This window comes from Eurytemora carolleeae, unplaced genomic scaffold (genome assembly GCF_000591075.1).
Source record: "Eurytemora carolleeae unplaced genomic scaffold, Eaff_2.0 scaffold328, whole genome shotgun sequence".
NCBI lineage: Eukaryota > Metazoa > Arthropoda > Copepoda > Calanoida > Temoridae > Eurytemora > Eurytemora carolleeae.
In genome coordinates, this window is record NW_019396232.1 from 226,388 (window position 1) to 254,044 (window position 27,657).

The following is a 27,657-nucleotide window of genomic DNA, read 5'->3' on the forward strand; positions in this document are numbered from 1 at the left end:
TTTATTGAGTTAATTCTGGTTTAGATTTTAAAATTTTTAAACTTCCTGGTGTTATAGTTTAGTATGACTCATTTTAAAGATATTCCAGTTGATTCCGTAGAATTCATATTATTTAAATAATAGCTTCAATAATTCGCAATATTGCTCAACTGAAAACCAGTATATCAGCAGATTGTAATTAAAAAAATTAGATTTAAATATCATAAACGAAAGTCGGTATATATTCTTAGAAGGATGGGCGTGTATATAAACCATCCACCCCATCCCCCTTGTATTAATTACCCTTGTTAATTAAAAGACAAATGAACTGAAATGCAATTTACAAATACTTATTTATATCAAACCTTGACGAATGAACTACGTATAATTGGCATTCCGGGGGCCCAAAGTTAGAGGGAGGTATTTACTATTTACGCATTCAATTAATTTACAACAGTTCTGCAATTCCCTGTCGTTTCCGCCCCCTCCCTTTGTCGCAAAGTTTAAAAGGCGTAAAGTTTGAAATCGTTCTTCTTTCACAAATTCAATAATTTCCAATTTTGGATTCTCTTTAAATTGACCCCTGGATTTATGCAACGAAGACAAAGAGATAAAGAAAGTACTGAGATAAAGGCTTAAAGGGTATAACCGTTGGAAATCATGCTTTCTTAAGAACAAAGGCGGTTTTAGAAACCCTGTGAATTAAGATTTGGACAGAAATAACTCGCAGATGTCAAGGAATATGTGATTTATTCTAGTCAAATCTGGTTTTATCTAAAATAATTCAATTTTGAGAAAACTATAGTACAAATTTGATAGGAATTTTAAAGAAATTAACACACTTTTACTGCAATATCTCGGTGTTCTTAGAGCTGAGTCTTCTCCATGTCCTAGTTCAGGTTCTGTAGACTTCTAAACTCCTCTTTTAGGACCACATCCATGGACTTCTAAACTACTCTTTTGGGACCATATTCTTGGACTTCTAAACTCCTCTTAAGGATCATATCCTAAAAACGATTTAATTTTCTAACCATGGTTTCTTGAGACTGAATTATTTGTGAGAGTACAGTTGTATAGTTTAGTACAGTGTGTACACTTTGAGGTATAACAAGCTCAAAGTGTACAGCATGTGCACAGGGGGGGGGGGGGTGCAGAATTCTGTAAATTACATTTTCTTCAAAGGATGCAGAGGAGACGCTCTTGATCACCGTAGGTTTTACAGCATATCTATATATAATATATACTTTGCTTGTCTATATAATTTGTTTATTTGTATCTAATCAACGTTAAAACGACCAAACTGATTGGGTCCAAATTTTGTGTTAGACCTCACAAGACCCAAGGGAAGGTTTATGGATGTTCAAAATTAAAAAATCGGCCTCCAACTAAATTTTGTATTTTTTATAGAATCCGCGAACTTTTTTGCATTTGTTTTACAATGTATGCAAAGAGAACATGTTAACAATAGAAAAAGAAAAAGGGCCTAGTAACTTTGTAACCGAGGGTCACTTGAAATTATGTGAACATTCCCTTTAAATTCAAAGATTAAAAAATAAGAAAAAATAGGAAAAAAGAAAAACTGAATCTAATTTCAGATAGTGATGCTCTAGTATAGAGAACTATAGGAGGAGGAGAATCTAACCCGGAACCAAACCAAAGACTTGATAAAATTGTGTGATTCATCCTGTAAGGTGAAACCATGCTTGGAGCAGGTTTACTCTCTCTACTCATTCTAGGAATATATAAATATATATTTATCGATACACAACAAAAAAGAGCTTTTTAAATATGCATTTCAATCCATTAATCTGTTTTTTGAAAAAAATATAAAATAGCTATTTTTTTGTAGTTTAGATTTCTAAAGTCACTTTTTTCTCCACCAAAAAATGTGTTTGAAAATATTTTTTCTTAAAAAAATATATATATATTTAATCAGGATTTCTAAACGGTTTAAATGGATTCACTATGCTCAAGGAACTGTACTCTTTAGACATTCATTCAAATGTTTTAATTTGATTTATTCAAAACGTGGTGCGAAGCGACAGAAATTCTTTATCCAATAAACACGATTTAGCTGTTTCCTTACCTGGCTTAAATAAATTAAAGCTAATGAAACCAATTTATTAAAAATCCGAAAAGTTTAAGGTTGTTGAGTCGAAACGAAGTTTTTGTAAAAGTTGGATAAAAACTTGATCAAAATAATTTTATTGAAATTAAATAATAAGTTTTCTCTCAACTAAAATGGAAAATATTATCATCAGAAGTTTAAAGAAAAATCCAACTTTTTACGATTTGAAAATGCACACTCGAGAAAGATTTCAAATTCAAATTCTTAATTTCTCCATATTTTCATTTCATCTCAGTTATTTTCCAACCTGATAATTTAGTTCCTTTCAAGCTTAGATTAATCCTAGAGATACTTAAAAAATAAAAATAAAGAGGAGTCGGGGCTTTCAGATTGATCCTGGTATGGTTGTAGCACAACCTGGAGAAAGAATTAGGAAACAAAACTTGACTTAAAAATTTGAATCAATTTTAATTTTAATTTCTATACTATTTAATAATGTTTAATAATGAAAATTTATAAAGGAATTGAGTCCTTGCCACAAACTCAGATTTGTAATCCCTTCATCTTTGCAACACAGTGTCGTAGACCTTGAATATTTCAAACTATGAATTCTGTTGGATCAATTAATCTAAGTTTGAAATATTAAAGGTTCATACCTTCAGGTTGCAAAAATATAGGGTTTAGAAATTTGAGTTTGTGACAAAGAATCAATTCCTTTATAACAATCATTTTATTTTTTTAATATCTGAGATTTCTTCTTTGTAATCATTTCTGCCAGATTCTTTGAGATGGATGTCGTAATCATGAAAAAAGTTTATGACATGTCCATACCCAAGAGGAAGGCAGCGGGGATAAAAAAATTAAATTGTATTATACTGCGCTTTTTTACTCATGTTTTTTTTATTATCAATATTTTCGTCTATCAGTATTTTTGTTCCTTTTTTCATCTTCTCTTCTGCCTTTTTTCCTTGCATTTCCTCTTCTTAATGTTTTTTCACGATTCGTTTTCTCATATATATCTCTAATTACGCAAGGGAATAACACAAGGAGAACTTTAAAAGGATTCTATTTATTTAATTTTTGGTGCCACTGTACATATAGTACCTGTTTTACCCTGGATAATATTTAGTGAATTAGGATTTAGTTTTATGGTTTGTTGGGATTATTGGTTAAAAACCAACCAGGGAAACAGTAGGCTTTTCTTTATTCAAATTTTAAAGGATTGTTCCTTTTTTTTAAATACACAATACCCTAACCTACGAACTTAGGATTAAAACTAATCTTACCTCTTGCGGCTTGCAGATATTCGTAACTTTCTGTAGAGTGTGCACTCTGAAAATCATGAATTCAAAAAAAGAAAATTATGTGTATTTGCAATGGGTGAATGTTTTGAATTAGGATACAATAAAGGAACATGATAAAATTTCGATGTAAGAATGTTATTTTGTATTTTTATTTAAATTGGGTCTTTTGATTAAATCATCTCAAAATAACAAACACGCGCCCTGGCATCTAGACAAAACAAATATATAGAAGTAGACAAAATGCTGGGACATCAATACATTTATATTTGGCTTGTCTCACGCACCTCTGCCCCTTTAGTTAAAGTAAATTGAACCTATATGAAGCATAAAGTCTGACCGCGTCAACCTTGTTGCACCGACTAGTCCTGTACATAGAGCTAGGTACAGTACACACTGGGACCGGAAAGGTTGACACAGCTTGGAAATTTAAATGTGCTACCGCTGCCCGTTGTCTGTCTAACTGATTGTTTGAATAAAATAAACGTCAAAACGGCTGCACATTTTTTGTGAAATACTGGATTACTGGAATATTTTTCGCTTGAAGATCACTATGGTGACATTTTCAATATATCTTTTTTATTTCTACTGATAGAGCATCTGGGCGCCCTTAACATCTTTCACACTGAAGATGAAATATGTTTATTCTCTTAAGCTGAAGAACTTCTTTCTAATATCTAGATTGCACATTTCTGAGTTCATATTGCATGTATCTCATGATATCCCCCACGGGAAGGTATATGGCAGGTTAAAATGGGGAAATGTTTTTTGGTTTGAAAATCCATCAATGTAAACAGAAAAATATACGAAACTTTTAGTTTAAAAATGGTTATTAAAAAATGCATCCTCCTATAATAGCCACTTTCTTTTTGTAAAAATACTGGTAGATCACTGCAGTACGCACCAACAGAATAGTTTAGAGGTATGGGATGCGACCCTGCACTAAAAAAATTCTTAGTATAATAAAGATGAATTGCTCCAAAATAATAAACAGCTTTCTTTAATAAACTTTTTTTCTTAGTTCCTATAAAAGTTTAATTCTTGAGAGTAGGAAAATTGAATTTGAAATAATCAGGCTTTTAAAAACTTGTACTAACTTTATATTTTTCAAGAAATTAATAAAAACAGTTATATATTTATCATTTATATTTGTCTAAAGCAAAATTACATTAAACAATATAAAAGTTTACAAACTAAAACTCTTTTCTCTGGATATCGCATTTTAAAATTGACAGGGTTTGCCAAAACAGGTGCAATACAAGACTTTTAGCATGAGTATAGTTTAGCTATTCAGAGGTGGTTTTCAGAAAAGGGGTTTCTTGGTCCCAGTCTAGTGTTTTTCATTTTCTAAAAATGTGGTATGATGACAGTACAGCAAGGCTTGATAGATTTTCACACATTGCTTTGAAACTAACACTGGGTTTGCAGAACTTATGCAGTTTCTTTAGAATCGCCTTATTTGATGGTGAGATATATCCTCTTGAGCCGATTTCAAAAGGACGAACAGACACATCCCTAGTTGTTATATCTGTAATAAAATGTTCATACTTGTTCATCTTTTGAGCGTTGGCATTTTTGATATTTGTTTCCAATGGGACAGTAAGCTCAAAAATATCCATCTTTTCCTCCATTCTATCGATAATTACTAGATCTGGTTTCTCTGCGGTCACAAAAAGGTGGGGGGGAACAGTACCTCCCCCTGGAAGGGTATGGGACGGGATGTCGGCATACATCAGAAATCGGTCAATATCAATTAATCCAGTTATATATTTAATAAGATTGTTGTGCCTCCAAGTATATCTTTTTTGGTGTAGTGCAACCTTGCAGCCATTCAAAATATGGTTTGTAGTTTCTTGTCTTCTACCTTGCAATTCAGCGCCTGTCTGTAGACATAGTTTACAGAGATCTGATGCAGATTTTCCCCATTGTAGAAGGTTAGTTTGTGTTGGCAGGGTGTCCAAACAGGAGTTGAGTAGGAATTTTAGTGTACCTTTCTTCAGATTGAACATGTAAGATTTCCAGATCATGTCAGATTTTTCAAGCATTGCCAGGCAGAGAAAATGTCCTTGTTTTATGAGTGTTTCTGTATGTTCTCTCCAGAAAGTTTCGTTTTCAAAAGATACTTTTTCACTGACAGTTGTTTTCATTTTTTTATAGCATTGATGTTTGGAAGCTTGGTCTTCCCACTCAGGCATTTCTGCTTGACCATAGTTCTCTAATGTGGCTTTTTGAAACATTTTTCCTGCATTGTTTGTGATGGAATTTTTGCGGTGCCAATTTTTTTCCCTTGAATCCTAGATGGGTCAAGAATATTGATTCGGATCATATCATGTTCTCCGCTAAAGCATCAAGAGCCTAGGCTCTATCAGACAAGTTGAAGATCGGAATTTCTAAGTCAAGCTGATCTCAATCAAGTCTGGAAATCAAGATTTTTAAAGATTTGGGAGATCAACATATTTTACGATTTAGAGACAAGATGTTTACATTTGTCGAGATCAAAAAGTTTTAAAGATGTGGAGATCATATTTATAAAGAAATACAGAAACTAATTTTGATGCTGATCTGCAAATGGTTTTAGAGATGGCAAAAACACATAATGTTTAAAACGTATCATGTCAGATAAAATTCTGAAATAGAAAACTTCTATCATATCAATTTCAACAAAGCATTAATAATTCAACATTAGTTTTTCGATACTAGATCTTTCTACAGAGGAAATAATGGAAAATGTTAAATATAAGTTATTTAGTTGCACAAACATCTCATTTTTTAAATGAATTGCCTTGTCTAACAGGTCCTTGTTAAATGGTACAGTGGTCTTCAAAAAAGTATTGTGGGAAAAGAAGCGAAAATGCATCTATACGGTTTATTATATAAGATGCAAAGAAATCCAAGTGTAAATGCGCTCACGCAAACGTGTATCATTATTTAGTCAAATCCTTCGAAACTACAGTAGTAGGCGATTATATAAATAAATTAGGTTTTGTTTATAAACAAGCTTAACAATTTGATTTTAATCAAAATTGACATCGAAATTTTTCTTCACTGTATTGATATATACGCCTACCACTATATTAATTTTAAATTGAAAAGTTTTGTATTTTTAGTTTACTTTGTGGAACTGATGGACACTGGGAATATTGTAAATTCTATAGTCCCCAGGGAACAGATTGTGATTTCGAGTGGAAGAGAGCTTTTAATGGAGTTCTAAAACAGGTGATTATTTAACTCCCATTTAATGGAGTTCTTAAACAGGTGATTATTTTACTCTCATTTAATGAAGTTCTTAAACAAGTGATTATTTTATTCTCATTTAATGGAGTTCTAAAACAGGTGATTATTTAACTCCCATTTAATGGAGTTCTTAAACAGGTGATTATTTTACTCTCATTTAATGAAGTTCTTAAACAAGTGATTATTTTACTCCCATTTAATGGAGTTCTAAAACAGGTGAATATTTTACTCCCATTTAATGGATTAATTAAACAGGTGAATATTTTACTCCCATTTAATGGAGTTTTTAAACAGGCGATTATTTTACTCAAAATTAATGGAGTTTTTAAACAGTTGAAATTTTACTCCCATTTAATGGAGTTCTAAAACAGGTGAATATTTTACTCCCATTCAATGGAGTTTTAAACAGGTGAACATGTTACTCCCATTTAATGGAGTTTTTAAATAGGTGAATATTTTACTCTCATTTAATGGAGTTCTTAAACAGGTGAATATTTTTTGTTTTAATCTAATCTGTATTAGTGTGTTTTATCTATCTAAGGGAAGAGGAGGGATGGAGTCTAGAATTCTCAAATTAATCCAAACCAAGATTTTTATATTTTAAATTTGTGTTGTGTAGGAGTGCGGACTAGGAGACAGGGTTGAGTTCTATGGAAGATATAATGATAAAGAATGCGGGATTACAATTAAAGATCCAAAACCAGAGGACACAGGTGAATATTCAAAGTTTTCGAAAACTTTATTTAAATCTTTTCTTATGATGGAGGGGGGGGGGGGGATGTCAGCATTATTTTATTAATAGATGAAGTGTCCGGTGTTGCCCATGGGATTTAAAAAAAAGATCTACTTTAGAAAAATAGATTTCAAATTTTTTTGGTCTATGTAACTTCCAGGGAACCCATTGGATTCCTCAAAATATTTCAGCTTATTCGGTCCAGCCGTTCAGCCGATTAAAGGATTTGCTTTTTCTTTTTCTTTACTCAACTTACAAATTTTATATATTTAGAAGTATAATGGGTTAAAAAACTGAGATAAGGCATAATCCAAAAAAAACTGACGGAGTCTCACTCTCTCTCCTATCTCTCCTAGTTTGTGAGATTAAATATGAGATTGTTGGAAAGTACATAGCAAAATTTAATTTTTCTAACCTATTAATCTTGAAATTGAATATAAATAAAAATAAATGAAAAAACTTTGCTTTTTATATCATGCATAGCCATTTTTAAATAAAACTTTAATCTTATTTAGCCATTATTCCATTAAACGTTTCGTTTTCTTTTGCATCTACAAAACCTAGCTTTTCCATAGCTTTTCCATAAAACTTCACGTTTTCATATAGTGCATAGCAATTATTTTTTGAAACTTCACACTTATTCAGCTTAGTTTTTATTTAATTGTAAACTGTAATTCAATATCTTTTTTTAAAGAAGAGTATTGTCCAATTCTTTAAAAGGTTTAAATACCCCTCCTTAAACAAGCCACCACTTTATACACATACATCTAAACAGTTTGTTTTTAATCCAAGAAACAATTTTTTTCTTTAAGTGAATATTTGCTTTATTTTTTTCCATCTCATAATCTGAGTTCATTTCCCATGTCCATTGACAGCCCAAATTTTTTTAATAATCTTTTTTTGGTTTATTTTCTTGTGGTTTTTAAAAATTTAAAATTTTTTTTTTTATCGATTTTGATGGTTATTATGTCGTTGGAACTGACGAGGGTCCGAACACTTAGCGTTTCCTTCGCCATATTTCTATAAATTTTAGCTTTTCCATAGTCATTATTTTATAAGTCTAATATTTTTCTTAGCCCTCTATGAAAATCATTAAATTTGTTAGGAGTCTGGACTTGCCATATGGAGGAGTATGTATTCCTGGGAGGGAGAGGTTCAGGGGTAACTGCAGAGGGACATATGAATGTTACAGTTCAGGTAGGTTTACAGGTTCAGGAGAAACTGCAGAGGGACATATGAATGTTACAGTTCAGGTAGGTTTAGAGGTTCAGGGGCAACTACAGATAATATTTTTGCTGGTGCATTACATTTTAAAAGATAACAGTGTACCCGACTATGCATGAAAATTTTAAAAAGTTCAAGTGTAATATTTAACCTGCCACACTGATCTAACAGTATGGTCCTTGTTCCACCAAAGTGTTCTATGTAATTTAATCTTATACTTGGTCGTCTTTGGATTGTCATATTTATTGGGACGACTGTATAATAATAAATTTGGAATTTGAATACGAAATCTTAATTTTAGACCACAACAACTACGGCACCTGAAACTACACCTATAACTTCACCTACTCCCCCCTCTCCAACAACTCCAACTACTCCTACAACCACTACTTCTACTTCTACAGAAACTAAAACCACAGCATCAACATTTAAAACTAGCTCTGAACCGCTTCCAACAACAATGAGTTCTAGTGAGACGAAACCAGGCTCCGACCCTACCCTGGAGAGTATGGATAGTAAACCTGAGAGTTCTCTGATGCTGGATCCTGTATCCAGTAATCCTGAAGCTGTTCCTAGGATAGAGGAGGAAGTATCATCAACAGCAACAATCATAGGTAAATACTAAATAAATTGTACAAATAAATTTTCCTCCTACAGACATCAAAATTTTACTTAGATTTTTACAATTAGATTTTTGTAACGAGGTTAAAAATACAAAATATTGAAAAATTTAGTTTCCCTTTTTTATTGTTCCCTTGTTTATAGCTTTAGACAATATGGTTGCACAGATATTGGACTTAGAAAGTTATATGTTCAGTTCCTTTTTCCTACGGTGGTAGGCGATTATACCAATACAATAAAGACGACCTTCGATTTCTATTTTGATTTATATCAAGCTGTTAAACAGCATGGATGCACATGAACATATAAGTCCAGAGAAGCTCTCAATTAAAAAAAAGCTTCTTTTTGATTACTGTAAACTTGTATTTCAAAAAAGCTAGTTAACAATCAAACTTAAATAAAAATGGCGTCTTTGTTGTATTGATATAACCGCTTACCACTGTATATCGAAATTGGTAGAAAATAGAAGGTATTTCAGGATAAGTATTACAGGGTACAAAATATGGTTTTTTAGATTTGTTTTTTTTTCGATTTAATTTAACTTCCGTCAGGCTCATTTATAAAACAGAATATAGGTCTAATCATCAAAATACTTTCTCTTTTTGCATCCTGAGCACATTTAGAAACGGAAATAGAACAGTTTTTCAAAACATTTAGAAACGGAAATAGAACAGTTTTTCAAAACATTTAGAAACGGAAATAGAACAGTTTTTCAAAACATTTAGAAACGGAAATAGAACAGTTTTTCAAAACATTTAGAAACGGAAATAGAACAGTTTTTCAAAAGGATTTTGCTCAAGTTTTTTTACACAGCATTCCGCTTTTCAACAAGAATAGATATTGATCTTTTGATGAGATCAAATAAATCAATAATATAGAATTAACGAAATAAAATGACATGATGTTAAAGTCCATTTCGATTGTTTTTCATGCATTTGGTCAGCTGATGACATAAATTCCATCTTAAAATTTATTTTACGGAAGGATGGTTTTGATAATAGTTTAGAATTGAATTTTTGAATTATTAGCAAAATTTATCAATATTCAATAATAATGCGTTACTTTTTTCAGGTGTGATCTGTGCTGTTATTCTTGTTGGCGTTATCAGTATTGGCGTATTTGTATTCCAACGCCGCCGCCGTGGTCCCGATGCCGGTGCGGCAGTTGTTTACGAACGTGAAGCCCGATCTGTTCACGATGACCGCACAATTGTGCACGGGTTTAACGGTCAAATTGTGAATAGTGACAGCAGTATTAACTATCATGAATTCTTCCCACCCACATTTAAAGAGTCCAATAATGTCTCTCAACCTTAAAAATAAAAAAAATTAACCAAGGAAAATATATATTTATATTTAATAAGTTTTACTCCAAAGTATACCGCTTGCAAAACATTAGTAAAATTAATCAAGTTTATTATAAGTGTACAGATGGAACAAAATATACTTCATTCAAGGAAACTGAACACTAGCCACAAATTCTATTTTTCTAATTCCTCTATATTTGCAACGAAATGGTGTAGGCCGCCTTAGATAATTCAAAAATGACTATTTGATCTGACAAAATAAGGTTACACGGATAAAGAAATTAGAAAAATTTATTTTTGTGTGTTCAGTTTCTTTCTTAAAAGATATATTTTGTGAACAATATTATTGAATGATAAACAAAATATCTCATATAATATATTGCTGGCTTCATGGTTTTGCAAATCTCTACATTTGAATGTTACAAATGTTATTTTGATAGAATTTTGCATCTTTTTAAGTGACAATGACAATTTCTAAGGTCTACAGATCGAGGTTTTGTGATAAATTAATTAAGTAAAAGTTGTTTAAAACAATAAGCATTTAAAATATTTTAATCTTAATTTTTATACAGAATAATTGTGATTTTTAAATTTTAAATATATTGTAAAATAAATAAAAATTTTGTCAACCATATAAAGTATTAATTTAAATTAAATGACAGGAACATCATATAAAACTGTCATGGGTCGCGATCAAGAGCTAAAGTGATTAGCTTTCAGCCTATACCCCCTTTCATTTTTCCTTTACAGATCACATGGTTTGCAGTCGCAATGTTCCATGAAAAAGAATGGCCTATTTCAGACAAAGAAATTTAGTCCTTGCCACAAACTCAAATTTTCCAATCCCTTTATCCTTGTAACCTGAGTGTAAACCTTAATGTTTAAAACGCAGATTATTTACAAAATTATAGTTTGAATTACGACTTTGGGATGCAAATGGCAAAGACGATCAATTCCGTTGGAAATCTACAAAAAAAAGTAACATTGTTTATTTTAAATTTATTTTCAACATTCGATGTAAGTGTGAAGTGCATGCACTGGTGTTATTATTTAGAAGATGTGCTTGGCGCAGGCGTAAACTTTTGACCTTAACCTGAGAAAGTGTTGAGATTTAAGAATCAAGACAAAAAACCACACATTAATTTATTTTAGATAGATATTTTAGATAGATATGTTAGATAGATATTTTATCTGTTTAAAAACATGTCTTCGTTCTTTAACAAGCTATTAAAATGATATTTTGTATTTGAATAATAAAAAAATTGTCTTTTAATAATTGCTATATATGCTAAAGAAATAATGATGTCGTACATTAGTAAACTCTGTTCAGAATAGATATTAGGTGCAGGTGATTAGAGTTCAGGGCTTGAAGCTATAAATAAATGAAAGTATTTACAGAGAATATTTTACTTGCACAAATAGCCGAAAAATATTTTATGACAAGGAAAATAACATCAAAGAAGGATAATTACCGTTAAAAACTCAAAATAAATCATGAAAATGTTCAGTTTTCCAAAAAATATTATTTTATCAAACTGCACCTGAAAGTTGGAGTATAATTGTTCAAAGAAATTCCATCTTAAATTTTAATTTGTTTCCGTATTCTCGTATTGTTACTTTTTGCTGTAAGATGGTTGATCAGAAACTTATTAAAAGAAAAAAGAAGATAAGTTTCTCTGTGCTCAAAATATTAGAAATGCTTTTAAAGAAAACTTTTCCCTTTTTTCTTTTCTTTTTTTTCCTTTTTTGTTTCCTTCTTTTCATTATCTTCATTCTCTTGTTTCTTTTTGTCCCAGAAAATGTACCCCCCCCCCCGTAAAAATGGAAACACGTGACCCTATGACTTCCTTCGCTACGAGTCTGGTAGTTCTAAGCATTAACGGGATTCTAAATTATCCTCATGTCAAAAGAGATGAATTTTTTTTATCATCAAATTTGGAGATTATTTTTGCCTAAAAGTTTGATTGCATTTTAAGTTTTGTTTTGTTTATCTACACACACAAGCTTTTAGAAAGCATTTCTCCAGCAGTTCGTGTTTAGAATAATGTAATATTATATCAGAAATTCAGCTCAATTCGTGCCGTCTTTTCTTAATTCTGGGATTCATGATTGTTTTTTTATCCAAAAAAAATTAAAATAAATTAATTATCTTCTTAAACTAATGGATACGCTTACTTATGGTGATAATCAGAAATATGAAGACGACTTTTAGAATCAAGTAATAACTTTAAAAAGTCCAATGAACATGACACACAACCGTTGTACAGTGTAAAAGTCCAATTTCACTAAATTAGTGATTTGATAAGAGTTAAGCTTTGTAACAACATCAAAACGTACAGCATGAGTCTAAAAAAGTGTGATTAGCGGCGTCTGATGCAAAATTGTACCTTTTTTGTGCAACTCTCCTTTATGGTATTTTTTCCCACAGTCTTTTATATTTTTAAATTTTTTTGGTACTCCAATGGTCAAACGAAAAACCGTGAAACTTTTTTTTCTCTCAAAATCAAAAGTTCAGAAAAGCAAATATTCTAAAATTTAATAAAGATTGAATCACAGAATCACAGACAATTTGCAAAATTATAAGAAGAAAATTCCCAATTGTCAGTTCTAGTCTTATTTTTTTGGGACATTGGAGTACCAAAAATAAAAAATCCCAAAAAATATTGAAAAATATCATACAGGAGAGTTGCACAAAAAAGTACAATTTTACACCCGACGCCGCTAATCACACTTTTTTTAATCACCCTGTAGTTATTGGTAAAATGTCGCCTTCCTATTCCATAGTTTTCTAGTAATCACTGCAAAATGGTAAAACAACATTTTTAAATACTGTTTAATTGTCACTCAGAACGAAAAGCAATCTTTCAATTATCATAAACGTTTCAACTAAAAAATTAAATTCCTATTCATTAAATTTCAAAAAGTTTTAGATTATCTTGAAAGCGGAATAAATATTGTCATTGCTTTGATTTCCTGTTTCCAGAAGTTTTTTTATAATATTATTTCGATATTTGATTTCCTGTTTCCAGAAGTTTTTTATAATATTATTTCGATATTTGATTTCCTGTTTCCAGAAGTTTTTTTTATAATATTATTTCGATATTTGATTTCCTGTTTCCAGAAGTTTTTTATAATATTATTTCGATATTTGATTTCCTGTTTCCAAAAGTTTTTTTTATAATATTATTTCAATATTTGATTTTCTGTTTCCAGAAGTTTTTTTATAATATTATTTCGATATTTGATTTCCGGGCCATTTCTTTATAATAACTAGACTTTTACGTTCAGTTACTGAGTTTTCCGTCTGAAAACAGAATTTTCCGTTAATTTTTAAATACTTCCGTTAATTTTTAAATACTTCCGTTAATTTTTAAATACTTCCGTTCGTCAACCAAACTTTTTGCAGCCCTGTGTCTGCGCAGTTCAGTAAACCACTAAATCTGTAATTTATCTCAGAAATAGAAACTTGCCAGATAGATAAACTGCTGACCTATGATGACAAAAATAAAAATATATAAAATAAGAAACAAAATAAAATAAAAATGAAATAGTTTCAAAACTTTCTTGTCAAGTAGATGAATACTAGATTAACATTTAGATTGAATTTGAATAATATATGATGTACGCTAGTATGGAGTCTTGAATATAGTTCTGGTTTTAACATATTCACAGTTCCGGTTAAACTTTATCCATAATTATGCATACTAAACTAGAGTTTATTTGCTTTCTTAAAGGGATTGCTGATATATTTCAAAAAACTGCGTTATCAAAATAAAATTCACGGATTTTTCGAAATTTTGAACAGATATTTCGATATTTTGAACAGATATTTCGATATTTTGAACAAATATTTCGACATTTTGAACAGATATTTTGATATTTTGAACAGATATTTCGATATTTTAAACAGATATTTCGATATTTTGAACAGATATTTCGATATTTTAAACAGGTATTTCGATATTTTGAACAGATATTTCGACATTTTTAACAGATATTTCGATATTTTGAACAGATATTTCTGATTTATTATTTATAAAATTGACTTATCCCGATTTCCAATACCGGGTTTCATAACGATACCATCTCTTAAGTTTCGGGCTCTGTGATCTTTCAAACCCAAACACTAGGAATTCTCCCCCCGAACCTCCTGAATCTCTCCAAGCCTTTGCGATCCTTCCGAGCCTTGAGATCTCTCAAAACCACGGAATTGTTCTAAACCCCTGATAGCTGCCATCGTATTGATCTAAAAGCTCTACTACCGAGTGATTTTAAAGTTTGCATGTAATTCATGTAAAGGAATTGAGTCTTTTCCACAAACTCTGATTTTCTAATCACTATATCTTTGGAACCAAATGTTACAGACCTTAGATATTTCAAACTATGAATTCTGTTAGATCAGATAATCTGAGTTTGAAATATCAAAGGTTTACAACATCGAGTTCTAAAGATATTGAGATTTAAATATTTGATTTTGTTCCAAAGACTCAATTCTTTTTCGCAATTAGCAATTCTATCTTTTAATAAAGAAAGCGCTTTTTACATTCAACAATATTCGTTACTTGTACATTTTTTCACATTCTCTAGCTCAGATTTGATTTTTTAACCTGTAAACAATTCTCGATTTTTCTAAAGATTTCGAAATCATTCTTCTATGAATGCTTACACTGAAAAACATTTGTTCGAAAACAACTTTTTTTCTGTAAAAGACTGCAATATATTTGCAATTTTTGAGGATGCGAAAAAGATTGCAATTAAATAACTAGATTCAGAATAATAAATATTACTTGTATGTAAAACAAAAAAATAGATGTATTTATTAACAAAAAGCTTAAATTCCGTTCCCTGAATCGGAAGGTTTACAATTTTTAAATTACCCATTTCCTGAACCAGATAGTTCCTATTTGTCTCCTTATCTGCGTTATCCGTCATATCCGCCTACACTTTGTTGAGAGTACCCGGAGTCAGTTGAGACGGTCCCAACAGGTTTGGAGAAGGTATTACCATAGTTGGAGGAACGGGAGAAACCAGAGTTGGAAATACTGGAGAAACTTGGGTTGTAGTAACTTGGGTTGGAGAAACTTGGGTTGGAGAAACTTGGGTTGGAGAAACTTGGGTTGGAGAAACTAGGGTTGGAGACTGTATAGATCGGACTGGATACAGTATAAGTAGGCCTGGATACCGAATAAGAAGGCCTGGATACAGAATAAGAAGGCCTGGATACAAAGTAAGAAGAATTGGATACAGTGTATATTGGGCTAGAATTTGAAAAATATGTTGGTCTACTCCAGGTTGTTTGTCCAGAAAATCCTCCAACAGAGTTTCCAAATCCACTCGCTGTGCTTCCAACAGCAGTTCCAAATCCGTTATTAATTCCACCAATGGCACTTCCAAATCCATTAGCAGTTCCTCCGAATGCATTTCCAAAACCATTTGCGGTGCCTCCAATTGCGTTACCAAATCCATTTGCTGTACCTCCAATGGCATTTCCAAACCCGTTGTTAGTTCCTCCAATAGCATTTCCAAAACCGTTTGCTGTGCCTCCAATTGCGTTACCTAAACCACTCGTAGTTCCTCCAAAAGCACTTCCAAACCCACTTGCAGTTCCTCCAACAGCACTGCCAAAGCCACTAGCGGTACCTCCAATTGCACTTCCAAAACCATTTGCTGTTCCTCCAACAGCATTGCCAAAGCCATTTACAGTGCCTCCGACAGCATTTCCGAAGCCATTTGCTGTTCCTCCGATTGCATTACCGAAACCGTTTGCAGTTCCTCCGACAGCATTTCCGAACCCATTTGCAGTTCCTCCGACAGCTCCGCCCAAACCTGATGCTACTCCTCCGACAGCGGACCCTGTTCCTGAAGCAACACCGCCTACAGCACCTCCTACTCCGGAAAATATTCCTCCTACAGCTGTTCCTGTTCCTGATGCTACACCCCCAATAGCTCCTCCTACACCTGATGCAATTCCTCCAACAAGATTATTGGCTCCATTAAAAATACCTCCGACAGCACTGTTAGTTCCTTGAACTATTCCGTTTACACTCCGTTCTTGGGGCGCTCCATTTACGGCTCCCAGACCCACACAAGCCAACAGAATCTATAAAAAACTTTTTTAATCCAGAGCCAATAAGAGGGGGGGGGGGATAGAGTTATTTTAAATCTTCTTTAGATTTTCGAGCACAAATCTGCAAGTTGGATTGAACAAAAATGAAAAATAAAAAAATCTTAAAACCCAGATTCTTTTATAATTGGCTCCTTTCATCTTTTAAAAACAGAACCGGGTAATATCCATAATAAAAAATATTTTGTAAACAATTAACGGAAAAGAATTGAGTCTTCGCCACGAAATCTGATTTTCTAATACCTTCATCTTTTAAACTTAACCCTAAACAGACTGGGGGGGGGGGGGTTTTTTGTCCAAGCACTCTCATTTTTGACACTATCCCCGTGAAATTTTGTGACTTTTAATGAATAATAATTTAAAGGATTTTTTGATAAATTTTTTATTTTTTATTTATAGGGTAGGGTACAGGGCGGAAAAAAGTCCGGTCTGTGAAAAAAAAATCTAAAATAGCCCCTACATTTTTTGTGACTAAAACTACAGATCAAAAAACTATATTTTTGAAAAGCCCTTGAAAATTGCATGTAGAAACATGTGTCACACTTTTTCGACCCTTTTTTAGGCATTTTTTCCACCCTCCCTAGCCCCCAAACTATTGAAGTTGTTGGTCTAACTTTTTTCTTTGAGCTGGCCGTGTAAAATTGGGCTATGAACATGCATTTCAACCCTATACCTATTTTAAACCCCCGCCTTTAAAGGGTTAATGTCGTAAGACCTTAGATATTTCAAACTCTGAATTTTTTAAATTCAAATTTAGTTTGTTCAAAGGTTTACACCACAGGGTTTTAAAGATATTGGGATTGCAAAGACTCAATTCCTTTCCGTTAATTTAAACAAAGGAATTGAGTTTTTGCCACAAACTCTTATTTTCTAATCCGCAGACCTTAGATATTTTAAACTATAAATATTGGTAGATAAAGTAGTGTACTTTGGAAATATCAAAGGTTTACACAATCATGTTATAACGATTTAGGAATTAGAACATTTGCGTTTTTGGCAAAAACTCAATACCTTGAAAAAATTATATTCGCAGATATAAAGCACAACAAATTTATCAATAGGTATTAGTAGAGCTGGGCAAAAAACCGTTATTGAACGCAAATTTAAAAAATACTTTTTTCAAAAACGGAAAATTTTGTGAATTTGTATGCCTTTGCTTACATATATAATCTAGTAGCCCAAAAAAGTTATAAATGGCCACTGGTAACTACTACTCAGCAAAATGTCGTTATTGAAAATTTTATAAAATTAACAAATAGTTCCATTAACAAGCGGACATAACAGGAAATTTCAACTCAACGTTCAAATATTAAAGTTAAAAAACTAATGGCAGCACAATGTGTCTGTCCTTTATGCTAATTTAACGAACCGGCAAGGAACGGATTAAAAAAGTCCTAAAGTATCCAGCCCTATGTGAAACTATTGAAACAAAGAAAATGGACTTACCAGACCTACTCCAGCCATCTTGACACAAAGATCGTTAACATGGGCATACTCATCCTTTATACCCCCATACCGGTCAAATGTATACGCCACAAACCGGGAATCTATTCGATACTCAATATCCATTGGCGCTGTATATTGTTATTATTATTTATGTGTCCGAAAGTTGATAACTTACGATCTCAAGGGCATCATATACAACCTAAAAATGATCATTTTCGTGTTAAAAGTCAATTTACTTTAACTATGAAATAAAATTTTCCAATTGTCTTCATTGATAAAATGAAGTTTTCAAGGGACATGTGTTGTGTTTTTGTAGTGGCCACAGAGTAGAAAATCTACTTCATAAAATATTTGAATTGAGAATGATTTTTTCTCGAAATCATTTGTACTAATATAAAATACATATTTTTATGTTTTAATGCTTAATCAAATTATTATTTAATTCACCTACACTTTAAAAACTTGAAGAAAAGAAAACTTGAAAGAATTTTCCAGGCATGAAATATTTCAATGAACACTTTGAACTACTTCTAAGGCTGATGGCTGAAAGGGACTGAAAAATTTACAGTCGCAGAATCATTCGTATTTAGCTACGCTCAGAAGATCTGGCTCGGAGAGCAGACTTGAGAGATCTATGGAAACGTTCGATCATACCATTTGACTGAGGATGGAAACTCGTTGTCTGAGAAGGAGAAATACCCAGGATTCGGCAAACTCCGGCCCAGACGGAGGACGTGAATTGAGCACCTCTGTCGGAAGTTAACGTAGAAGGTACTCCAAATCTGGAAACCCAGGTTGAGATAAACGCTCTCACACAGGACTCAGTAGAGATGGAGGACAAAGGTACTGCTTCAGGCCAGCGTGTAGTTCTGTCAATCATTGTCAGCAGATAAGAATAACCTTGACTAGAAGGCAGAGGACCAACGATGTCGATGTGAACGTGAGAGAACCTCCGTGAAGGAACAGGAATGGCAGGAACGGAGGACTTTACATGAGTCTGAATCTTGCTCTGTTGACAACGGAGGCAAGACCTGGTCCACAACCCGACATCACGAGATAATCCAGGCCAGACAAAACGTGTTGAGATTAACCTCCGTGAGCCTCTGACTCCAGGATGAGAGATATTATGAAGAGCTTGAAACAGAGGTTTGCGGAGCACTTCAGGTACTAGAACGACCAAGCTTATATTGCTTGATTCACTTCCAAAAGAGAAACTATAGATAAAGACGAAACAGTAGGAGAACAGGAACAGCCAGGATAATAGTCATACCTTAGCCCCAGATCTAAAGACAGGTAATCTGCGATGTCTTCTTCGATCCCCCGAGGAATCCTAGAGAGCCTAGGGAAATTTTGCAACGAGATTAATGGCAGCCTAGCGGCCGGCCTGGCTGGACAGGGCGACGCGGGACTCAAGGAAAGCGCCAAATTGCCCCTGGCTCCCCCCCATCTCGTGTACAGATGTGCCGATGAGGCCCAATCCACTAGTGACTGGACTGTCGTCGAGTCACAGAAGAAGGGTAGCGGGATACTCATGGCCATGGCACATGCGGCCTTGATCGCAAAACGTGAGGGCATCACCGGCAGGAGGTTTGAGACCCTCAGCAAAGAGGACTACTGCAAGGGATTTAAGGTGTCCGCTGCCTTTACGGCCGTCCATGCTGGACTTGTGTGGTACTTTGAGCCCAACCCCAGGGACATAGTAAACATCGAAGGTGGCAGGGCAACTCTGAGGGGGGTGATAGCTACTCAAGTTCCTGAGGGGTATTTGTCCGAGACAGATACCTCCGATCCACAGTACCCCCTTGTCATGCTGAGGGATGGAGGTTTCGAATCTTATTACGGTTTTGATGACCATGCTCAAGATTCCAGAGATATGGACCGTAATGAGATGGATGAAGCAATGAGGATTGCAATTGAATCCCAGACTGGCGACGGCTGGCTGAAGACCTATAGTACGTCCGAGAATGCGGGAAGGGCCCTCACTCTCATCATCGCATCGAAGTTCAACTGGTTCACAACCAATCATCACGTTGGTCAAGGTCATGCTACGACCTTCATCAACAAGATGGCTATGAACTCTTGCAAGATGATGCAAGGTACAGAAACCTCCATTACAGAGACGGCCAAGGATGCGATATGGGAGGTAGGACACTGGGCCAGCACCCATCTATGCATGAATCTGATGGGAATGAGGACTGGGGTCCGAGTTGCTGCGCACCCTAGCGGCAGCCCCATCGATACCGCGAAGCTTGCCGAGGACATGAAGCTGCGCTGCGACGCTGCCCCCGCTGGGATGGCAAAAGCAGCACTCTTGTTTTCGGCCATCAAGTTGTATCACCGGAATATGCTGTGGCTGGTGGCCCCTGGATTCGAGGACGCTATGAATTGCGCCGTTGAATATCAGAAATTCTTAGATGATGTTCAGACGGCTAAGCGCAACAAAGCAGTAGATCCGAGGATGCGCAACCACGAGGGAAGGATGTATCTTACGCACAGAGGAGACAAGACCAGGGTCATGCAGATAGCCGTTCCCCTCGGCCTTATAGGATCATTCCTATTCCATAAAGCCTCCTCGAGCACTATGACCGCGTCTCCCTTAATCTCCATCAAGAATAGGAACAACAGACCGGAACCTCGCTACCAGCAGCACCACGGGTACTCGGCTGAATTTGACGAGTTGTGTAAGGTAACGAAAGACAAGGTCCTCGAGGTCACCCCAGAGGTGAAAGCGCTTATGGGCGCCAGTGACACTGCCCTCACCGTCAGTAAGGCTGACTATGTATCATTGATGAAGCTATTCAACGTGGACAGATCTGAGTCAGAGGGCAAGTTTGATCATGCGTTCAAGGCCTTGGGCGGGATCATTGAGGGTGCAGCTCGTGGTCAGAAGCGTACAAGAAGAGATTCACCCACCGCTGGCAGATCCAGCAAGAGGAGGGCAAGCGACCCAGATGATCCACTAGCTTCAGAGGAGGACAGCGACACTAGCGAGACTGGAGAAGAGGATAGGACCATGGCCGACCCTCAGGCTGGACCTTCTACTCCTCGTTAGTAAATCTGAATGAGAGAAATCGTCTCAAATGTTTGTCCGAGTTCCAGGGACGATGTTAGTCGCATAAATTATGACAGTAATATTATTGATGAACCACTATTATACATGCAGAAACAGTATTGTTATTATATCATATGTACATTTTTCGATTTGAATAGTTAAATTTGCACTCATGTAACTGAGACTTGTGTGATATTGCGTGATCTTGACGACTATAATATAAAAAAGGTTTAAATAACTACTTTATTACTAAACTTAAATATCTAAATTTATCAAAAACGTAAAAATATTCAATAGATAGATAGGTGACGTGGCCGGAAGTCTTCGTCCTGCCGCGTCTAGATCTTTAGATTCAAAACTCCAGAAGTCTCGTCGTCTTCCGCCACTACGCCGCCACACGTAGATGTTTACAGCACAGCTTGAAAATGGCCAAAATTGTGATATTTCAGAAAAAAAAGGTTCAAAAGAAGTGTTGGGCATTTGATTTTAAAAGAAATAAAAGGTTAAAAAAATTTTTAAGAAGTTTCACAAATTTCAAAACTTGTTTTTTAAACATTTCTCACAAGACATAAAGGTATTTGCGTGAACCGACTCAAAAACGAAGCAAATGTTTAGAAAAAAAACGATTTTAAAATCTATAAATCTTCTTGAACCTTTTATGTGTCCAAAAGCTTAAAAAAGTCTTATCAAAACACCCAACACTATTCTAGTTATTTTGTGTTAAAAGTTGATTTAACCATTTTATCTAAAAGAAATTTAAAACTGCACTCTTCTTAGAAATGCCTCAATTCGAAAAGACTTAGATTGTCATTGCAAGAAGAAACTTTTAAAATGAAACCTTAATATTGCATACTTGCAATTTTAAAAAGTACGATTAGCTTAAAATCTCAGCAACCGTTACAAGTTTTAGTGTATTCGTTGAAAATGCCTGAAATCAAAGAAATCCATTAGTCAGTTAAGCAATCCGTGGGCAATTCATTAGTATTTTTTCAGCGATTAAAAAAAATTTCAGATATAATAAAATTACTTCAAAACAAAACTAGAATGGATTTTGCCACAAACTCTGATTGTCTAATTCCTTCATCTGTGTAATCCAATGTCGCAGTTTAGATATTTCAAACTATGAATTCTGTGAGACCAAATAATCAAAGTTTGAAATATTAACAGTTTACATATTCAGCTTGCAAATCTGTAAGAATGAGTAAATTTAAGTTTGTGACACAGGCTCAGCTACATTTTGCCTAGTCACATTTGCTATAATAACATATTGCCTGAGTAACAGTTTGCCAAGGTCACATTTTGCCTAGATAACGCCTTGCCTAGGTAACATGTTGCCTAGGGTAACATAAGAGCGATTTTTTTGCCTGGTAAATAATTTTTTCACAAAGTAAATTTTCAAAAATCCGCGAAATTTTCATAAAAAAACTCTGCAACTTTTTCAAAATTCAGTTGATTATATTCAAACCCTTGCACCATAATGCAAAACTGTATTTTTAATATACAGCTCTGATACATAACCATTTTATTTTTGTGGAGTAAATACACGCTAATTTTAACGTAGAGGAGAATCAAAAATCTTCATAATTTTAAAGTCATGGTATTTGGAATGTAAAAAGTCCTAGAAAAGATACATTTCAATTGTCCTAAACATTTAATTCATTTGTATGTAACTGGTTCAGCCTAAAAAAATGTCTAATTTTTGACAACATCTGTTTGAAAAAAAGCAATCGGCAAAAAACTTGCTCTTGCCTTAACTAGGCAAAATGATACTAAGCAATCTTAAACTAGGCAAAATGTTACCTAGGCAAATCTGAACTAGGCAAAATGTGTCAAGGCAAATTTTGATTAGGCAAAATGTAGCTGAGCCAAAAAAAGCCATAAATAAACGACTTAATAACATGGTTCAGACTCAAATTTTTATTCCCTATATCTTTGCAACCTGTAGTTGTAAATCTTTAATATTTCGAACTTAATTATTAGTTCTAACTGAATTGATAGTTAAGAATATCAAAGTTCCACAATATTAGGTTGCAATGAGGATTATAAACATAGAGTTTGATGCAAGTGCTCAGTTTGTCCATTAAGTAATGTAAAATGTATAGCTTTTGTTCTCAGTATTATTTAATAGTTTTATTTGTAAGAAAGTAAGTGGTTACTAGCCTCAAACTCTATTTTTCTTAATTTTAATCTTTGCATCCTGATAACGTAAACCTTTTACATGTCAAACCATTAGTTTTCCTATAACAAATAGTCAAAGTTTGAAATATTATTTACTTCATCTAGTTTCAAAGATAAAGGGATTAGAAAGTTAAAGTTTTGAAAAGTCACCAGTTCCTATGAACCAGGGTTATGGCGTTTATAAAGTCTATACAATATACAATATACATGCTTAGAAAACTCGTCCAGGAAGATTCCAAGGGGTTCCACCTCCATCCTGCAGGAACTATATTCACACTTAATCACAAAAATAAAACAATTAATACAAACGATTAAAATTAATAAAAGATTTCAACGCTTAAAAATATTTGTGTAGAATATATTTCGTCTCTGATATTTTATCTTTTAGGACAGATTTCTCAATAAATCTGGATCCGCGGTCCATGCAACAATGCTGTTGGTTGGGCCGGGAAAGTACTTCCCTTATCTTAAATCTAAGGTTTACAATTGTCTAAATATTTTACAAAAAGCTCTCCGCGGTATTTTTAAGCCGCCTATTAACCCGTAATCGGGTTTCTCCAGCAAACAAATCTTAATTTCATTCTTCCTACTCAGCTAAATTCATAAATACAAAATATTAAAACAATGATTTTATTTTTCACTGTACAGTTCACAGTATACACTGTACAGTTTTCTATATACACTGTACAGTTTTCTATATACACTGTACAGTACACAGTTTACACAGTAGTGTACATTATACAGTTTACACACAGTACACAGTTGCACTATACATTATACAGTTTATGCTCTACATTATACAGTTTACACTGTACATTATACAGTTTATGCTCTACATTATACAGTTTACACTGTACATTATACAGTTTATGCTCTACATTATACAGTTTACACTGTACATTATACAGTTTATGCTCTACATTATACAGTTTACACTGTACATTATATAGTTTATGCTGTACAGTTTGCTACATACACTACACTGTACACTTTTACACAGTACTTAATACAGTTTACACTGTACAGCCAAAGTGTATAGAATATATAAAACTAGTATCTACTCGTGTACAGCTATACAGTATACAGTGTACAGTGTACAGTTAAAATATTACACCGTATAGTTAATTCCCGTACACCTTGCAGTCTACCTTGTTCAGATTACACTTTGCAACATACATTTAACACTATACAGTTTACTGTTTACAATGTACAATGTACAGAATACAGTTTGCATTGTACGATCTCTCTATCATGTAATAAATCAAATATAAACTTTTTAAAGTTAAAACATTTTTTTCTCTATTTCTCAATGTCTAATGTCTATTGCTCATTCCTCCATAGTTAATTGTTCTGGACAAGTTGATTTTCTTATTTTGTCGTTATTGGTATATTTTTTAAACATTCGTGGCATACCTTTGAAGTAAAAATTCAACAGTTTCAGGTGAATGACCTATTAAAACTTACCCCCCCCCCCTCTGTTGTCCTGGAACCCCAAAAAATGGTCATCTATCTATCTATCTTTTCCTCAGTCCTACTCCTCTAAAATATTGTCTTCATGTCGCCAGACATCGTGGCGCATCTTACACGTGGGATTCATTCAAGAATTGTTCTAGAAACCGCTAGAAGGCCTAAAAGGACTGTATACGTTATTTATAATGTCTTTTAAAATGAAACCTTAATANGAGTTTTCCCCTTATAACCTCATAAATAAAGGATTTAATCGAGCAATATAGAGAATTTTCCCTTTATAACCTCATAAATAAAGGATTTAATCGAGCAATAGACATAGTTTTCTCCTCATAACCTCATAAATAAAGGATTTAATCGAGCAATAGACAGAGTTTTCCCCTTATAACCTCATAAATAAAGGATTTAATCGAGCAATATAGAGAATTTTCCCTTTATAACCTCATAAATAAAGTAGTTAAGAGAACAATAGACAGAGTTTTCCCATCGTAAATATAAAATTAAAGACAGCAATATACAAAGTTTTCCCCTCATAAATATAGAATTTAAGTGAGCAAAAGACAGAGGTTCGCCTCATAAATATAGAATTCAAGTGAGCAAAAGACAGAGGTTTGCCTCATAAATATAGAATTTAAGTGTGCAAAAGACAGAGGTTCCCCTCATAAATATAGAATTCAAGTGAGCAAAAGACAGAGGTTTGCCTCATAAATATAGAATTTAAGTGAGAAAAGACAGAGTTTCTCCTCATAAATATAGAATTCAAGTGAGCAAAAGACAGAGGTTCGCCTCATAAATATAGAATTAAAGAGAGCAGACAGAGTTTGCATCTCATAAATATAGAGTTTAAGAGAGCAATAGACAGTGTTTCCACCCACCAATATAGGATTTCAGAGAGCAATAGACAGTGTTTCCACCCATAAATATAGGATATAAGAGAGCAATAGACAGTGTTTCCCCTCATAAATATAGGATTTAAGAGAGCTATAGACAGAGTTTTCTCCTCATAAATATAGGATTTAAGAGAGCTATAGACAGAGTTTTTTCCTCATAAATATATTTGTCCTCATAAATATGTGATTTTAAAGAAAAGATACATTATAAACTGGGTTTTGCTCATAGATGGGATTTCAGAGAGAAGATATATATTATATACTGGGTTTTGCATAAATTGTGTTTTAAAAGAGAACATATTTGAGGATACTGGTAGATTTGAGGATACTGGTAGATTTGAGGATACTGGTAGAGTTTGAGTATACTGGTAGAAGAGTTGGAGGAAAAGAGGATACTGGTAGAGTTGGAGGATACTGGTAGAGTTGGAGGATATTGGTAGAGTTAAAGGATACTGGTAGAGTTGAAGTATGCTGGTAGAGTTGGAGTATACTGGTTGAGTTGGATGATACTTGTAGAGTTGGAGGATAGGTGCCATGACAAACTCCTGAAAGACAAACTCCTGAAAGACAATCTCCGGAAAGACAAACTCCTGAAAGACAAACTCCTGAAAGACAATCTCCGGAAAGACAAACTCCTGAAAGACAAACTCCTGACAAGACAAACTCCTGAAAGACAAACTCCTGAAATTATGAAATTTTTCTCTGAATGAAATATTATAAACATGGTCAATTATATCCATGTTAAACATATAAGATCCATGTACAAAATTGATAGGAGGGGGGGCCTGGGGGGGGGTCCAAAAATCGTTCTCTAGGAAATTACCTAATTGTATAATTAGAATAGAATATAATTTAGATTTTAATTTTTTTTAATTTTGATATTATGGAGTTTGTATTTCAGAAGTTTTTATTTTCAGGAGTTTGTCTCGTCAGGAGTTTGTCTTTTCAGGAGTTTGTCTTTTCAGGAGTTTGTCTTTCAGGAGTTTGTCTTTTCAGGAGTTGGTCTTTCAGGAGTTTGTCTTTCAGGAGTTTGTCTTTCATGAGTTTGTCTTTCAGGAGTTTGTCTTTCAGGAGTTTGTCATGGCGCCGGAGGATACTGGTAGAGTTTGAGGATACGGGTAGAGTTGAAGTATGTAGATAGAGTTGGAGGATACTGTTAGATAGAGTTGGAGGATACTGGTAGATAGAGTTGGAGGATATACTGGTAGATGGAGTTGGAGGATACTGGTGGATAGAGTTGGAGGATACTGGTAGAGTTGGAGGATACTGTTAGATAGAGTTGGAGGATACTGGTAGATAGAGTTGGAGGATACTGGTAGATGGAGTTGGAGGATATACTGGTAGATGGAGTTGGAGGATACTGGTGGATAGAGTTGGAGGATACTGGTATATAGAGTTGGAGGATACTGTTAGATAGAGTTGGAGGATACTGGTAGAGCATAAATTAAGCCTAAAAACCGGGTGGGGGGTGAGAAGAAAAGAATCTTTGGGAGTAGGGACAAGCGGTGAGGGAATTGCCCATTAGATACAAACAATCAAACAATGAAGGGATTCTTTGGTATGTGTTTATATATATAAATATACTAGTTGGGTCAAATTCACATGGTTGGAAAATAATGCCTCTTAAAAATGTCGTCTTTATATTTTTAAATATTTATGTTAGACATGATTCTTGTACGGCTATGAAAAAACATCTTCTAAGGACCAAAACCATGAAATCTTTCAGGAACAAATTGTCTTTAAATTATGTATTGATAATCGCTGTAATAAATCTTTAAATAAAGATCATCACAACCATGCTTATCAATTATATCTGTTTATTCCACCGACTTATTCTTTTTATTTACGTAAATATTTTGAGGTCTGTCAGTGCCTTGTTTAAATATTGGCTTGAGTTGGATATATTGAAATCCTTTAACTCAATAGATGTCACTTTTTATTTTTTGTGAAATCTTTTACATGACAGGAAACAGTCAGATTAAACAGTTAAATTTCACAGAGTTCAAGTGATCTGTTAAGGCGCCAAGGTTTTTT

The 27,657-nt window shown here is 33.8% G+C and overlaps 2 protein-coding genes and 1 long non-coding RNA gene across 6 annotated transcripts; 1 reads left to right on the plus strand and 2 right to left on the minus strand.

The window, feature by feature from the left end:
* The first annotated feature begins 1,556 nt into the window (after positions 1–1,556).
* On the plus strand, positions 1,557–10,864 carry LOC111698821 (cell wall integrity and stress response component 1). 2 transcript variants are annotated; one of them, XM_023469265.1, is made up of 8 exons: positions 1,557–1,715; positions 1,916–1,953; positions 2,437–2,480; positions 6,456–6,564; positions 7,202–7,295; positions 8,421–8,512; positions 8,841–9,153; positions 10,232–10,864. In XM_023469265.1, exons 1-8 carry the CDS (start codon positions 1,679–1,681, stop codon positions 10,474–10,476), a joined length of 972 nt encoding a protein of 323 aa, XP_023325033.1. In that variant the 5' UTR covers positions 1,557–1,678; the 3' UTR covers positions 10,477–10,864. The 2 variants fall into 2 exon arrangements, with proteins under 2 accessions (XP_023325033.1, XP_023325034.1); XM_023469266.1 differs by having other exon boundaries at positions 8,844–9,153.
* A 4,396-nt stretch (positions 10,865–15,260) lies between these two features.
* Positions 15,261–18,916, minus strand: LOC111698813 (glycine-rich cell wall structural protein). Its single transcript, XM_023469258.1, has 3 exons — positions 18,631–18,916; positions 18,037–18,164; positions 15,261–16,566 (listed from the first exon to the last, which is right to left on the minus strand). Exons 1-3 carry the CDS (start codon positions 18,914–18,916, stop codon positions 15,388–15,390), a joined length of 1,593 nt encoding a protein of 530 aa, XP_023325026.1. The 3' UTR covers positions 15,261–15,387.
* A 301-nt stretch (positions 18,917–19,217) lies between these two features.
* Positions 19,218–27,481, minus strand: LOC111698818 (uncharacterized). 3 transcript variants are annotated; one of them, XR_002764628.1, is made up of 3 exons: positions 27,471–27,481; positions 23,696–23,699; positions 19,218–19,250 (listed from the first exon to the last, which is right to left on the minus strand). It is a non-coding gene; the product is annotated as an uncharacterized LOC111698818 (long non-coding RNA). The 3 variants fall into 3 exon arrangements; XR_002764627.1 differs by lacking the exons at positions 23,696–23,699; positions 27,471–27,481 and adding exons at positions 21,268–21,272; positions 23,576–23,586; XR_002764626.1 differs by lacking the exons at positions 23,696–23,699; positions 27,471–27,481 and adding an exon at positions 26,238–26,251.
* Between the last annotated feature and the right edge of the window lie 176 nt (positions 27,482–27,657).